The sequence below is a fragment of the Nymphaea colorata genome, chromosome 3 (assembly GCF_008831285.2).
Source record: "Nymphaea colorata isolate Beijing-Zhang1983 chromosome 3, ASM883128v2, whole genome shotgun sequence".
Lineage (NCBI taxonomy): Eukaryota > Viridiplantae > Streptophyta > Magnoliopsida > Nymphaeales > Nymphaeaceae > Nymphaea > Nymphaea colorata.
The window spans coordinates 6,165,056-6,181,163 of NC_045140.1; the positions used below are offsets into that span (position 1 = coordinate 6,165,056).

Here is a 16,108-nt window from a genome sequence, read left to right on the forward strand (position 1 = left end):
TGAAATCAAAAACGTAAGTGATCAACTTGCTGCCATTGGACATCCTGTCAGCGATAAAGACAAAGTGCAACAAGCTTTGAGTGGCCTGGGAACAGAGTTTGATATTTTTTGCACAGCCTTGGAGGTTTTACCTATCCTCCCATCTTTTGAAGATCTGAAAGCCAAGTTATTTCAACACGAAGCTAGTCGTGTCCAGCGACAGAATTTGACTTCTCCCAACAGCCACAATGTATTGATCACAGGAACACATGCATTGCAAGGGAATCGTACTCGACCTTGGACTCCTCAGGCAGGAATGAGAAGAGGGATTCTCCCGACACCACCAGGCATGAATACTACTGCTGCCACATCTAGAAGGGTTCCAACTTGTTTTTATTGTAATAAGAGGGGACATGTGAAATCAGAATGTTGGCACAATCCTCAGAATAAGAATAATCAAGTCAGGCGTGAAAACAAGGCAGCAGCAGGGTCCGTTTCATCCTCATCTAGCTCAAATCCAACATCAAATGTTTCATCGAAGGTGCAACAACTTCTTATGACAGCCTTATCTAAGCTCCACTTGAAGCAAAATGAGCAAGGAGAGTGGTATGTGGACTCTGGAGCAGCAGCCCATGTTACTGGTGACACAGGTACTTTATCTAGTGTTTTCCCTTATTTAGATCAAGGCTCAGTTGTCACGGGAGATGGTTCCCATCACACAATATCGCACATTGGAAATGCACAAATATCTATGGGTTCCTCTTCCATTCCATTAAAGGATGTCCTTGTTGTTCCAAGTGTCAAGAAAAATATTATCTCAGTGTCTAAACTGATTGATGATACTCACTCCTTTGTTGAATTTACACCGTCTTCTGTTTATGTCAAGGATGCTCGAACCAAGAGGACGTTCGCTGAGGGCACTCGCAAAGGCGACATGTATGTTCTTGAAGAAGCTCCAAAGTTGTCAAAATCTCACTCTTCAGATCCATCCTTTTCAATTCATAGTGAAATCAATGTCGCAGAATATAATAAGCCATCCATTTGGCATGGTCGGTTAGCTCATTGTAGTCAGTCTTTTGTTCGAAGTCTTGTTGCAGACGGGCTCTTAGATAAGTCCAGTCTGAGTTCAGTCAGTGAGTCCAGCATGTGCTCGAGTTGTCATCTCTGTAAGAGCCATGCCCTTCCTTTTCAATTAATAAATAAAAGATCTTCAAAGGTTTTTGACACTATACATTCCGATGTTTGGGGCCTGCTCCAATTCCTTCTTCTTCTGGGAGTAGATATTATGTTATTTTTATTGATTCATATTCCCGATATACTTGGATTCACTTCATCAAACACAAATCAGAAGTCTTCCGCCTGTTTACTCAATTTCATGCTTTGGTTCGGAACAAATATTCCAGCAATATTGTGCATTTTCAATGTGATGGTGGTGGTGAATTTATTTCTAATGAATGTACTGAGTATCTACTAGATAATGGGATCACTAGACAAACTTCATGCCCGCATACACCTCAGCAAAACGGAATTGCTGAAAGGAAACATAGGCATATTGTTGAAAGCGCCCTTAGCATGATGCATGACACAGACTTACCTATGACATTGTGGACCGAGGCTTTTCATACAGCTGTTCATGTTATAAATCGACTGCCATTGGCTTTGCTTGATGGAAAATCTCCATTTTTTCTATTACATCAAGAACAGCCGTGTTATGAAGATTTACGTGTTTTTGGATGTGTGTGCTATGTACATGTTGATGTTTCCTTACGAAACAAATTTCAAGATCGTGCTGTTTTGTGCAGATTTATAGGGTATGCAGAAAATTACAAGGGTTATAGGTGTTACAACCCTAAAACTGGGCGTGTACATATTTCACGGCATGTTGTTTTTGATGAAAGCAGGTTACAGGACTCGAAGGCAACTTCTTTAACACTCAAGGACAAAAATGAGGTTTATGATACTTGGTTACATGCTGAAATCTTAAGACAAGGGGCGGAAAAGTTGAATGAACACAAGGAGCAAGCTGTTAATGAACCCGAAACACCTGTCAGTAGCTCCTTGGACAGCGTGCCTCCATTTCCTCAACCCAATGATCCACCTCCATATAATCGATTTTCAGGCCTGGTGTATTCTAGGCGATCAGTTCCTACGGCAGAACCTACCGCAGTTCCACGCCAGTCACAACGCGTGAGACATCCTATTGATAGATGGGTGAACTATAATACTTTTTCTTGAGATTTTCAATTGTTTATGACAGAAGTCAACAAAAAGGTGGAACCAAAATCTTATCACCATGCGAGTAAGGAAAAATGTTGGGTTGAAGCTATGAATGAGGAAATGGCAGCCTTACATGAATGTCAAACTTGGCAGATTGTTCCTCGTCCAAATACTAAGAATGTTGTAGGTTCTAAGTGGGTTTACAAGTTGAAATATAAGCCAGATGGTAGCATTGATCGACATAAGGCGCGTCTTGTGGCACGCGGGTTCACTCAACAATATGGGGAAGATTATGATGAAACATTCAGTCAAGTCATCAAGATGGGAACAATACGCGTGATTATTTCTCTTGCAGTCTCATATGGGTGGCCTCTTTATCAGTTAAATGTTAAAAATGCATTTCTTCATGTGATTCTTAAGGAGGAGGTCTACATGGAGCAACCCCTGGCTATACTACTCATGATCCTCAACAATGGGTTTGTAAATTACAAAAATCTCTATATGGGTTGAAGCAAGCTTCTAGATCATGGTTCGATCGTTTTTCTCATCATATACAACAAGTTGGTTTTCTCCGAAGCTCTCTCGATCACTCTTTGTTTATCTATCATTCCGGCGAAGCTACCACTTGGTTGCTTATATATGTTGATGATATTGTTATCACTGGGAACTTGACATCACATATATCCTATGTTAAAAATATGTTGAAGCAAGAATTCAAGATGAAGGATCTTGGCGAATTACGGTATTTTTTGGGTGTTGAGCTTGACAGGACAAATGATAGATTGACTCTTACGCAGCACAAGTATACCCTAGATGTTTTGGACAGGGCAGGCATGACTAATTGCAAACCCATAACTACTCCTAGTGTTCTAAACACTAAGTTGACTTCATCTGATGGAACTGCAGCATATTCCGATCCTACATTCTATCGCAGCATTGTTGGTATGTTACAATACCTCACTTTTACTCGCCCAGATATAGTATATGCTGTAAATCAGATTTCTCAGTTCATGCATGCCCCCACAGAAGGACATATGGATGCCGCTAAGCGGATATTGCGGTATCTCAAAGCTTCTCTTGGAGATGGACTAGTCTACACAAAATGCCCCAATCTTTCTCTTGGACATAGCATATATACATATACTGATGCAGACTGGGCAAGCGATCCCGATGATCGACGATCAGTTTCAGGCTTCTGTCTTTTTCTTGATTCTAATCTCATCTGTTGGAGCAGTAAAAAGCAGCGTGCTGTTGCACGATCCAGCACTGAGGCAGAGTATAGAGCAATGGCTGCAGGGACCGCTGAAGCATCATGGTTACGACATTTGCTTGGAGAGCTTAATCTTCCTATTGCCCAATCATCATTACTATGTGACAATCAAAGTGCAATAAAAATTGCCTTCAATCCCATTTTGCATAATCGTACCAAACACAGAGAGATTGATCAACACTTCATCCGTCAGAAGGTTGAAGAAGCCGAGATCGTGCCTACTTATATATCCACCAGTGAACAAATAGCTGATATCTTTACTAAAGGACTCACAGGGCAGCATTTTTGGGACTTGAAGAACAAGTTATGCATGGTCAAATCTCATGCACAACTTGAGGGGGGCTGTTAGCGTATGGAGGTTCGGGTCTATTCAGAGCCGATCCACTTGTTTTCTAATCCACACGCCTAAACATACTAGGCGGTGGCACATCTGTAAATGTTATATAATTTGTGTACATTTTGTTATAACCTGATTAGGTTTATTCTTTAATATAGCTTAAGGATCACACGGCTAAAACTACCGGTGACTCTCTTTCTCCATTTGTCTTCTCTTCTACTTCTTCTTCTCATTCTAGCAGATTTCAGACGGAGAGACGTGCATAAGCAAAGATTGTTACAGACATGTAAGAATCTTTGCTTATGCACGTCTCTCCGTCTGAAATCTGCTAGAATGAGAAGAAGAAGTAGAAGAGAAGACAAATGGAGAAAGAGAGTCACCGGCAGTTTTAACCGTGTGATCCTTAAGCTATATTAAAGAATAAACCTAATCAGGTTATAACAAAATGTACACAAATTATATAACATTTACAGATGTGCCACCGCCTAGTATGTTTAGGCGTGTGGATTAAAAAACAAGTGGATCGGCTCTGAATAGACCCGAACCTCCATACGCTAACAGGAATATGCTACCACACTTAATGTTCCCACAATGCATCGCACGATCCTTCCCTTCCATCTAGTGCAGTCAAATGACTCAGATCTAATGGAGATATTTCCTACCCTACCTCCAATCACAGATACACTATAACATAAAGGGCCATAAGCCGCTCATACCTGTTCAGTAAAGTAACAATGGCAATAGCCCTTGTGGCAATAGACTTTTTGCCATGGTTTTGACTGCGGCTATCGCATCCACTACCCATGGTATGCTTGGACCATTAACCTTGTGGCCATTATTTATAACAACCACAACAGCTCTTTATGTATTAGCCATGGAAAAAACCACGGCTATTCATTAATTCATTTTTTGTTACACACACACACACACACATACTTGTCCTCAAGAAACGAAAAATAGCTGGTGCAAACTACTATATTTAAAACAAAATCCTTAAGAAGAGTATCAGCCACTTGGAATCAGTACAACAATTGAAAATATCCTTTCCACTCCACCCTTTGTGCTATCAATTATGTAACACAAATGCAGCCTCCGTGCACCGTAGCGATTACATGAGCTAATAGCAGAAGCATAGATGCAGTGATCCCCACCCTCAGTGCTTCGCAGCTTGGCTCTTTGCACTCAAATATGAACACCCTGATGTGCCTTTGCTGCACAATAAACAGAAAACATCTATGAACGTGAAGCTGGATTTTGATTTCTCTTAAGCTTAACAGTTGCAGTCTATTTTTCTCTCTCTTCATTAAGTGCTCAAGAATAAATAGAGCAGAGACATGGAAACAGCAGCTTCAAGTTTAATATAGCTTATTTCACCGTAGTACCACGTTTTGTATCACTGTCTGACCTTTACACAAGGGGCAAACAGATACTTCTCAAGAGAAAATTTGGTATAACTTGACCTGTGGACCATACTTGCTAATGATCAAAATTAGGAGGGTCTTAAACATCAAATGAGAAACAGCAGCCAATGAAGAAAAAAGTCAGGAAATACGTGAGACAGAATGGAACTAGATATAGCCTCACTCTAACTATATGCCTTTTTTTAAAAAGAACCAAGTGTGTAAAAAATAGCTATGTTAGATCCCCTCTAACCTTCACATAGTCAATAGCATCAATCATCTTCCCAGCATATTTTGGATCAGCATATTTCCCCATTTCATGAATTAATAACATGCCATACAAAGTAGAAATACAAATCAATCATATCATGCCTCCGGAAAGCTCCACAGGATGCCCCATGTAACATACAATCTTGACCCAATCTGTGGTAATGTTGCTGAAACAGGAGATCGTACCAAACCTGACAGAAGCAGAAGAAGTATTTCACCATTTGCCAATTCCACAATTGTTAACCTAAGCAGAAGAAGTATGACCAGATTCAATCAAATTTCTTACTGCCAGATATAAAACTTGGAGTCCGCAGAATGCACTACTACTTATGAACACCAATAGAAGACCACAAACAGTAGACTTACATGTTACAATTTACAGCCATCAATCAGTGTAGCATTCTAGTGGTTGATTCTTGGAATTAACAACAACAATGTTGATTATTTCCAAATTATATTCTACCTTGCCTCGCGATCACTGATGCAACCATGAAGGACGTCATTAAGAAGCTTCATGGTAACAGCCCCAGCTGTGACCCTTCCAATGGTTTTCCTAGCCGATGACCTACCACCACCCTGCATTTCCATGAAGCTTCAATAATATTGGAAGTTACATCAGTTTCCATCAAATAGCTGCAGTAGGAGAAAGAGAATCCTGCACGGATCTACACCATATTTAAAATCACATGCTGCATCAGCGTGAGAAGGCCTGTAGGCCAGGTTTAATGTTCTGCAACCTAAACAACTTTCCAAAGTCCTATTCAGCCCCTTCTCAACCAAAACAGTATCCCAGTTACATGGTGTGGGGGTAATGGCATTTACCTGCATTTCTTCTTCTCAGATACATGTACAAGGCAATTACCAATGCCAGAATAACAGCTGATGCTACCACTAGTACTATGATGAGTAACTTATGGCTTTTTCCTGGGGATCCTGAATTGTCAGTCCTGCGCCCACATGTTAAAAAGGTCGGTCTCAAATGCTGATGTAGTACCTGACTCCAACTATGTTAGTGAAATCAATGCCTACCTCAACATGAGCTGTCCATTCTTTTGCTTGTCCAGTAAACTGCTTGGAACAGGTCCAGACAAGTGGTTGTTGGACTAGTCCCTAAGATCAGAAGTGCTTAATGAGTTCACTCATGGAATTATAACAAATGAGCTCATCAAGATGGCAAAGTCTTTGCAGCCCTCACAATGAAGTCAAGCTTTTTAATGTTCCTAAAGAGTCTGGTATAGGACCCTTCAAGTTATTTCCTGATAAATTTTTGCATCAAGATCACAAATTTTAATCAGAGAAAGTCTCAAATTTTTAGAAAATATGAAAGGCAGACCTTCATATTGAGTTTGAAAATTTTAATGATCCAAAGATTCCAAACACTGATCCAAAAGGTTGGTGAAAAGTGACAGCAAACCATGCAACTAAAGACAATATCAGATTCCCATTTTAGCATTTTTTTTTTCATTAGCATTGGCTGTAAGAAGAGAAGTAATATTAAATTAACATATAGCATGGCATGAGTAAAAGCTACATCTTTCTTAAACTGTTAAATAGGATTAGGAGAAGACATATGCCATCAAGCTACGAAACACAAAGAAGCTCTTAAACTCTAGAGATGCAATACCATAGAACTAAAGAAGCTCTTTTTTGTCTACGTAGAAGACAGACTGTTCTGCTAGTACAGATAGTTCTTTACAATGATGACAATGACAGTCAGGGGTGGAGGGAGGGGGGGGGGGGCCGCCCGGGCCATGGCCCGGGTGAGCGCAGGGAAAAAAAAATTATATTGAAAAAATCATTTTTTTTAGTTTGGCCCGGCCCGTCGCTCCTCTTGGCCCTACCCGTCACTCTTCTTGGCCCGACCCTGAAAAAAATCCTGGCTCCGCCCCAGATGACAGTAGAAACCTCAGCTATTGCACATCTTTCCCTACTCAGAGGTTGATCAGTGCTTGAGGTTTCAAAACCAAAATTGACTACATTTTTGTTTACCCTTCTCACTCAATTTACCCATCAGTTCATTGTTGATCATCACACTAACCATCAACCTATTACAACTTAAATGTATGCTGTGTGTGTGTGTGTGTGTGTTTGTGTGTTGTTTTAATTACTTAAGCGATAGTAATTAACCAGGCCTGCTAACAGTTCCTCCATTGTCCAACAAAGTGTGGTTATCAAGGAAAAATATTTAAATTTTAATGCCATCATCTAAATGTGAGTTACTTCTTTCCTGTTAATTGTGAAACAGCATTCAAGATGCCAAACCAACAAGAACCTCACTTGGATAGGGACTGTCCAACTGTCTGGCCAAGAGAAATAGAGGAAACGATGAATATGCCTAACCAGCAAATCATCTTATTGATGTCCAAAAAAAAGTCAATCAGACCTTAACAAAGTAATTGGGAGCAGAATCGCAGAAACAAATGATAAAAGACAAAATTAAAACCAGCATAGACAACCACTAAGTGTCATGAAAATGCATAACTGCATATAGCAAACGAATGTCCAACTATTTTCTGCCAAACAAATGAACACGCTAAATTCACAGAATGAGATAAAAAGCCTTACCGACAAACCCTTACGAGCAAGGGAGGATAAGCGGAGGAAGAATCGGATGATGATTCTCCCTCTGATCACTACACGAGAAAAATAAAAGCACTAAAAAATAAGTGTCCCACTAGAAAAGCTTAATTATAACTACAAAATAGGAACCTAGTTCTCAAACGAGAGATGCTGGAAAGATGAACAGCTATAAGACATACCTAAGTGAATCAACACATAGTTCTTCACATCAGCGCCTCACCGACCAATACGGAAAAGAATCCGATCAACGGCCGAGACCCAGAGCAAATCACAGAAAAGGAAAAGCAAAAAGTCTTTAGCTTCAGCACCGGTGACAAAAGAAATGAGCTGGAAGAAACCTCTGGAGCAAACTTGAGCATGGACTAGTCTCTCCCTTTCTCGACCACCGAAAACTTTCGCGCCAAATAAAATCGCGAGGGAATGATGGACACGCGTCGCGGGTTGTTAATATAAAATGTTGAGCTGCTTAGACCCGTGGTCATGTCATATCCATGGGCAATGATCGTGGGTATTGCCCAGTTTTGTTGTAGTGATAGCAGGCGATCTAATGAGACATTTTCCCCAAACATCAGCTCCAAGTGATCATTTAATATTTACTGATGTCTCAAAAACTCATCAGTCCATATCATCTGTCAACACCCCAAAATTTCACTACAAATATTTGCCACTCCATAACAAAAATATGTATGTAATTTCAGTTTCATCTGTATGTTGTCATTTTGTATCTACCCAAGTCAGAGGTTAAATCCAGACTTTCATTCATCCGCCACAGCCCCAGGATTTAGAATCATACATCCAAAAAGATCAGCTTTCAGATTCAAACTAGATCCAAATCTCAACCCCAGACCCATCTTGGATCAAATTCCAAACCCTAGATTCACTTCAAATCTAAACTAAGGCCTGAATCCCAGATTTAGATCCATTTCAGACCTAAACTATTAATCCCCATGTGTCTTCTGGATTTTTTTGGGATCTAAAATCCAACTTTCAATCCATTCAGGATCCAAACCATCACCTTCGGATCCATCTAGATCCAAACTATCACATTCTAATCCATTTCAGAACCAAATTATTACTTTCGGATTCACCATGATCCAAACCATCACTTTCTGATCCATCTATATCCACATTACCACTTTCGGGTCCAAATTATTAGTTTCAGATCCATCAAGAATCAAACTATCTCTTTTGGATTATTCCGAACTTTTACTTTTAGATTCATCTAGATCCAAACTTTTACTTCCTGATCCGTCAGGAGTCAAACTATCTCTTTCAAATCGATCCGGATCCAAACATTTACGTTTGTATCCATCAGATCCAAACCATTACTTTCAGATCCATCTAGATCCAAACTTTTACTTTCCGACCCATCTAGATCAAATAATCACTTTCAGATCCATTCGGATCCAAATCATCACCTTCCAATTCATTTAGATCCAAACTCTTACTTTCCGTTCCATTCATATCCAAAATGTCACTTTCATAACCATTCGGATCCAACACATCACTTTTGGATCCATTTCGATCCAAAATAGCATTTTCAGATCCGCTTAATTCTCACTATCTGTTTTGGCTCTGGATCTCCATTGGGTTCTCAATAATCACATTCAGATCCAACACCCAAAATTCAGATCCAAAACTCGTTATCCAAACCAAAAAAATTCATTTCAGATCTCATTATGCACAAAACTCTACATACAGGAGCATCCCCCTCGACTTGGTTTGGACCGCCACATACAACGTATAGGGACCATCAGTCAACCACAGGGCTACAACATCACACATTACATGACGAGCATGAATGAGGCTTTCCTGTTAGAGTATGAGTTTTGGCACGCACAGATGCTACGCAGAATACTGCAAAGGCACGATGGGGCACCAGACCCGGCCAACACCTATGAGCTTAAGATTGTTCTTCTCTAATTTACATATAGACTGGATGCAAAGCTTTACTATAGTTGGGTCTATCACAGCATGCATGGTTGTCATTTTAATGGCAGGGGACGATGAGAAATTCTTGCAACTCACAAAGAAAATGTTGAACAAGAGTTTTGAGATCAAGGACTTGGGTAGACTACACTATTTTTTAGGAATTGAAGTTGCACATTCATCCAAGGCTTTGTTTATATGCCAACAAAAATATCCATTGGACCTATGAAAAGTTACCAGAATGCTTCGAAGCAAAGAACGCTGCCACTCTAATGGAGGTCAACATAAAGCTGATGAAGGATACGGGAGGAGTAACTCAAAACTGGCAGGTAGTTGGTAGATTCAGCATGGAAGATGAATACCGTGCAATGTTTGTGGACCAAATGAATCCTACAGTTCGTTTAAATGCATTGGAACACCGCGGGACGGAACAGACATGTTCAGTTTAGGTGAAGTTGACGCAAACGTTAGACAGAGAACAATGGGCATAAAAGGTCGATGATGTTTACCACGAAACAGTGCTCGAGGTCATTCTCTCCCTGCAGCCTCTCCCTCAACCCCAAGCTACCTTTCTCTTCTCTCCTGCTCCTCCTTCTCCGTCCCCGTCTCCACCCCCGAGCTACCCCTTCTCGTCCATCTCCGCCCCTGAGTTGCCCTCACCCTTTCTCTTTCTCTCCTTCTCTTCCATCCGAGCTGCCTTGCCCTTTTCTTTCTCTCCTTCTCTCTTGTCCATAGAGGTGCAATAATAGGAGAGCAACGTGTATCTGTACAAGCCATGTTTTCCAAGAGAGGACAAAACATATAATTTTATGCTAGTAAACGCCCTCAAGATAAAACTGGCCCCATGTTGGCCATAGGTGTCCTTCGTAAGGGCTGTAATATGTGGGCCGAGACATTATTGTACTACTAACATAGCGTAAGAGGACAATATAGTGGAAAATTGGCAGACGAACCAACTTTTTGGTAATGGGAATTGATAGATTACTTGAACTGGTCAAGTTTGGGGGCTCCTAATAAATTATACAACGACCATTTCCCTGCATCACATCTTCACTGAAAAATCTTGAAATACTGAACCATAGTGACAGATTTTTTTTTAATGGTTTCTTCTTTCCACCGCCTCGAAGAGAAACCACCGCCTCCCCGTGTGCCCTAGCCCCGCCCTAGGGTTCAAAAAGAATACCATGGTTTAGAAAAATAGCACACTGGATCATGATAGCAACTACAAAATTGTAACGATCGACCCTTTCAAATGGACCGCCTTGCTACCCACTGCACTACGACCCCTTGATAATGGTTTTTCAAGCAAAAGATGCCTTTTTAGGTTGTAAGACTAAAAAATTGTCCTAAAAACTCATTAAACTTTTCATTTCTCCTTCTCGTCAAAAACCTCATCCCTGTCTCTCCTTGTTCCATACGTGGAAGTCACCAATTCTATTAGAGTGATTTTTCTTTCCAAATTAAATTAAAAAACAGTTTCGTTTGAATGAAGAAACTGCTCAGACTACTTTTTGTACAAGATAAGACAAAGCAAGACTGGGACGGCCCTCCATATCATCTTGCACGCATTTTTTTTTCTAGTTATTTTTTTCCGTAATTAGTTATTGATACCTTAGTTATTCCTCTAAGTGGTGAATATATTGTGGCTTAATTAAAAAAAAAAAACAGATAACTTTATGAGCTGGCTTACGTAAAGTTACCCAAACAATAAAAACAGTAGTTATTAGCACCACTATAAATATAATGCTTAATGAGTCATGATCCATTTATTGGGGAACATGATTTTTTGCTTTTGAAGGAGCTAGCATTATGATATTAAACATTTGATCAATAATTGGCAATTTGCAGTTAGTTGGCATTAGGACCAATATAACATAATAAATTGGCTTGGTCTCGAAATAGAAATGTAAATATCTTGTTCATAACAAAAAATATTGAGGAGGAAACAAGGGCATTGTAAATGAACGATAATAACATTTCATAACGTTATTCCCAAAGTCAATGTGCCCATTGAAAAAGGAAAAATGAGTAGAGCCAAGGTATGACTCCAATCTGCCTAGCCCCACCCCAATTTTGTTTTTTTTAAATTTATATGTAAATTTTAAAAAAATTTACTTGTTTTATATAAAAATTTTGAAAACTGATATTTTTGTCATAATCAAAATTTAGAAACTTTAATTATGCTCAACTCATGAAAAATTTTTGGGTCTTCCCATGCTCTTGAAGATAAATTCTTCACCGGTGATGAGTTGCTTTCGATAGTTCAACATAAGAGAGGAACCTCATTTGACCACATTATGATAATAGCATTGTTTAGCCATCTCAGGTGAGCCTAGTAAGAAGGACTCGAATTAAAAAAAATTAGAAATTCGAAGAAAAACTTTATACCTTCTTCAAATTTCTTAAAAGATTTGATTGGTCCTTCCAAAATAAAAAAATATGTGTACCATTGATTTTTGTTTTTTAAATTCAAGCACTAGAATTACAAGTTGTTGGATGGGAAAATCATAAAGCCCAAGCCCCTCCCCATTCCTCTTATTCCCGGAGTCTAGAGGTTGGTCTCTATTAGGGGTGAACAATGACTCGTTAAAGCTTGGCTCGTAAACAAGTTCGAGCAGAGTCATTTGCTTAATGAGTCGAGCTCGAGTTCATGAGTCGACTCGTTCAAATAATTGAGTAGAGTTCGAGCTCAATACATAATTACCGAGTTGAGCTCAAGCCTTAATCGAACTTGTCGAGCCTTAATCGAACTTGTCGAGCCTTAATCAAGTTGATATATTCAAGCGAGTTTACGAGTTTGTCAAGCCTTAATCAAGCCAAGCTCGAGCTCCACACGTAACGCCAAATCGAGCTCAAGCTGATTCCGTCAAGCTATTTTCGACCTTAAGCGGAGTGGAGCTCGAGGTTTCATTAGTCAAGCTGAGCTCGATCTGACTGAACTAGGAGTCGACTCCTCGGCTCATTTTCACCCCTAGTCCCTATCAAGGCTGGGTCGGCCAAAATGACAAATACAGCCCGGCATTAGTCAACGTATTATTAAAATGATAATACTATTTTTTTTTCTTATTTTGCACTTCATTTATTATAGCCACTACATGCCAATGCATGTCGGCTGAGAAGGCTTAAAAATTGTCCTACTACTAATAATCCAACTTTTCATTTTTTCTTGTCAAAAACCTCATCCTTGTTTCCCCGTCGTCCATACGTGGAAGTCACCAGTTCTATTAGAGTGATTTCTCTTTCCAAATTAAATTAAAAAAAAACAGTTTCGTTTGAACGAAGAAATTGCTCGGACTACTTTTTGTACAAAATAAGACAAAGCATCAAGCAAGACTGGGACGGCCCTCCATACCATCTTGCACGCATTTTTTTTTTTTTGTTATTTTTTTTCCGTAATCAGTTATTGGTACCTTAGGTCTTCCTCTAAGTGGTGAATATATTGTGGCTTAATTAAAAAAAAAAATAACTTTATGAGCTGGCTTATGCAAAGTTACCCAAACAATAAAAACAGTAGTTATTAGAGCCATTATAAATATAATGCTCAGTGAGTCATGATCCATTTATTGCGGAACATGATTTTTTGCTTTTGAAGGAGCTGGCATTATGATATTAACCGTTTGATCAATAATTGGCAATTTGCAGTTAGTTGGCATTAAGACCAATATAACACAATAAATAGCCTTGGTCTCGAAATAGAAATGTAAATATCTTGTTCATAACAAAAAATATTAAGGAGGAAACAAGGCATTATAAATGAACGATAATAACATTTCATAACCTTATTCCGAGAGTCGAAACAATTTAAACTAAGTTGCATAGAGTCGAAACAATTTAAACTAAGTTGCATATGGGGAAAAAGGAAAGCAGGGACAGTGCACGCCTAACACCAAAGCTAAGGACAGCATTCAAATAATCGATTAGAGTTCAATCTCAATACATAATTGTCGAGTCGAGCTTGAGCCTGAATCAAGTTTGTTGAGGCTTAATGAAGTCGATATATTTAAACGAGTTTACGAGTTTGTTGAGTCTTAATCGAGTCGTGCTCAAACTCAACACGTAACGATGAATATCAATTCTATATTCAAACGAGTTTGTCGAGCCTTAATCTAGTCGAGCTCTAGCTCAACACATAATTGCCGAGTCAAACTCGAGCTGCTTCCGTCGTGCTATTCTCGAGCTTAAGTCGAGTCAAGCTCAATGTTTCATTAGTCAAGCTGAGCTCGAGCTGACTGAATTCGGGCTCGACTCGACTCGTGTTCACCCCTAGTCCCTATCAAGGCTGGATCGTCCAAATTAACAAATACAGTCCGCCATTAGTCAACGTATGATTAAAATGATAATACTATTTTTTTATTTTATTTTGCACTTAATTTATTATAGCCACTACATGCCAATGCATGTCGGCTGAGAAGGCTTACCTTTCCAAGTTTCAGATATGAGCTGAAAATTGATATTTTAACTCTCGCAACCGACCCCTTTGACGGCAATTACTACACTCTTAATCACACGAAACAGGTTTTTTCTTTTAGATTATTCAGAAGGAACCAAAAGCTTGTTAAACCCTCAACCTCCTTCTAAGTTTCGAGTTCTTTATTTCTGAATCCTTTTCCATCATCTCCTTTTCAGCCTTCGCTGTCAAAATGAAAAACCTAAGTCTAGTTTTTACAGGTGTTCATCATTCATTAGCTTTCTCTTGGTGTACAAATCCTGTAACCTTGTGGTGGATAGTCTAAGAAAACACGTTTTGGTTATTATCCTTATTACTTAACATACAAGTATTCGTCTCGTAATATTTAATTCCATAAAAACAAACTAATTTATAGAAGATAGACATTCCATTTTCTTTTTAAAATATTAAAATTTTATTCTATTATGACATGACATGACCACCATTTTCAGATCAGAAGAGATGTAGTGCAACAAGTGGTAACTGGGATCCTTTCTCTGGCTCTCCGTCTCCACGTGTTGCAGGGCGTCTGGACACATTTTTCTAATTAAAGAAGAAACGTACGTCGTTTGGAAAAGAAAATCATATATAGATGATCACCTTCGGCTTCCTTGAATCGTTGACAACCAAACATTCTTGGCGAATATCACGGATTCTATGTAAGATATTGAACCTCCCAACCACCAGTTAACCAGCTCTCTCTCTCACACACAGAGCCTCATTACGCAGAGCAAGGTTGATCTTAAGGAACGAAGGTCAGATTAACAAAAGAAACCCACAAAAGATCACGGAAGAATTTCGTCGAACAGTTGGTCTGCAATACAACCACTCATAAACAATTGCTTCCAAATGCAGCAGATATCTGAAACCCCAAGAAATCCTCCATTACCCCAAATCCGTTTTATTAACAACTACTTCGCCGTTCACAGAACCAACAAAAACACAGAAAAAAACCAACTTCACAAAAAGCCCCCATCGCGAGATGGGGGGAGAGAATTACAGACGAAGGGGCGGCCTAATTAAGCAGCGGGCTGAAAGGAAAGGAGCTGCTTGGAACTGAGCCAGGCCCTGACCCAGACGACCGCGTCGTAGTACTTGGTGGCGCCACCATCGACGGTCTGGATGTGGAGGTAGTAGTTCATCCCCGCCACCACCTGCTGCTGCCCCGACGTCACCTCCTTGAACGTCAGGCTCCGGTGCTGCTGGCTGTTGTACTCGCTCACGCACCAACTCCCCAGATCCTGAACCTCCTTGTTCGACTTCACGTTCGGGATGTCCGATTTCCCCCCTACTAGAGCGTCGCAAAGGGAAGGCCCGGTGAGGAAGACGGATAGGGACACCAGCAGGAGGAAGGAAGCCATGGATGAGACAGAGATCGCCATCGTCTTCTTCTTCTTCCGACGGTTTCGCTTCGAAGACAAGAATATGCAAGATTGGGGGTGAGTTAGGTGGCATTTATAGCCGCTGGTTTTGTGGTCATTGTTTATGGAAACCGGCGTCACGAGCGTGTGATCCAACGGTTGTTGGAGGCTTCCAGGATATGGCTTCCCGTGGGGACGTAGATGTGACTTGATAAGGCTTGATGGTCAAGAATCTTGACCGTCTGTTTGACTAAGAGGGTGAGTGACGGCCATTGGATTTCTTCTGGGGTTCGCTGTACACTGTCCCTTTTCCGCGTG

At 40.0% G+C, this 16,108-nt stretch overlaps 2 protein-coding genes across 24 annotated transcripts; both read right to left on the reverse strand.

The window, feature by feature from the left end:
* Positions 1 to 4,663: 4,663 nt before the first annotated feature.
* LOC116251272 (uncharacterized) lies at positions 4,664 to 10,716 on the reverse strand. Of its 23 annotated transcripts, XR_007572949.1 has the most exons (7): positions 8,233 to 10,716; positions 8,039 to 8,106; positions 6,503 to 6,583; positions 6,296 to 6,420; positions 5,937 to 6,049; positions 5,457 to 5,664; positions 4,664 to 5,014 (listed from the first exon to the last, which is right to left on the reverse strand). XR_007572949.1 is itself a non-coding variant. In XM_031625437.2 (4 exons), the coding sequence occupies exons 2-4, from the start codon at positions 5,857 to 5,859 to the stop codon at positions 4,874 to 4,876; spliced, it is 303 nt and encodes a 100-aa protein (XP_031481297.1). In that variant the 5' UTR covers positions 5,860 to 6,049; positions 10,492 to 10,716; the 3' UTR covers positions 4,664 to 4,873. The 23 variants fall into 23 exon arrangements, 4 of the variants coding, with proteins under 4 accessions (XP_031481297.1, XP_031481299.1, XP_031481298.1 ...); XR_004171639.2 differs by lacking the exon at positions 5,457 to 5,664; XR_007572950.1 differs by having other exon boundaries at positions 4,664 to 5,664; positions 5,840 to 6,049.
* Positions 10,717 to 15,292: 4,576 nt separating this feature from the next.
* On the reverse strand, positions 15,293 to 15,869 carry LOC116250983 (cysteine proteinase inhibitor A-like). The gene has a single exon (XM_031625010.2). The coding sequence runs from the start codon at positions 15,809 to 15,811 to the stop codon at positions 15,449 to 15,451; it is 363 nt and encodes a 120-aa protein (XP_031480870.1). The 5' UTR covers positions 15,812 to 15,869; the 3' UTR covers positions 15,293 to 15,448.
* Positions 15,870 to 16,108: the final 239 nt, after the last annotated feature.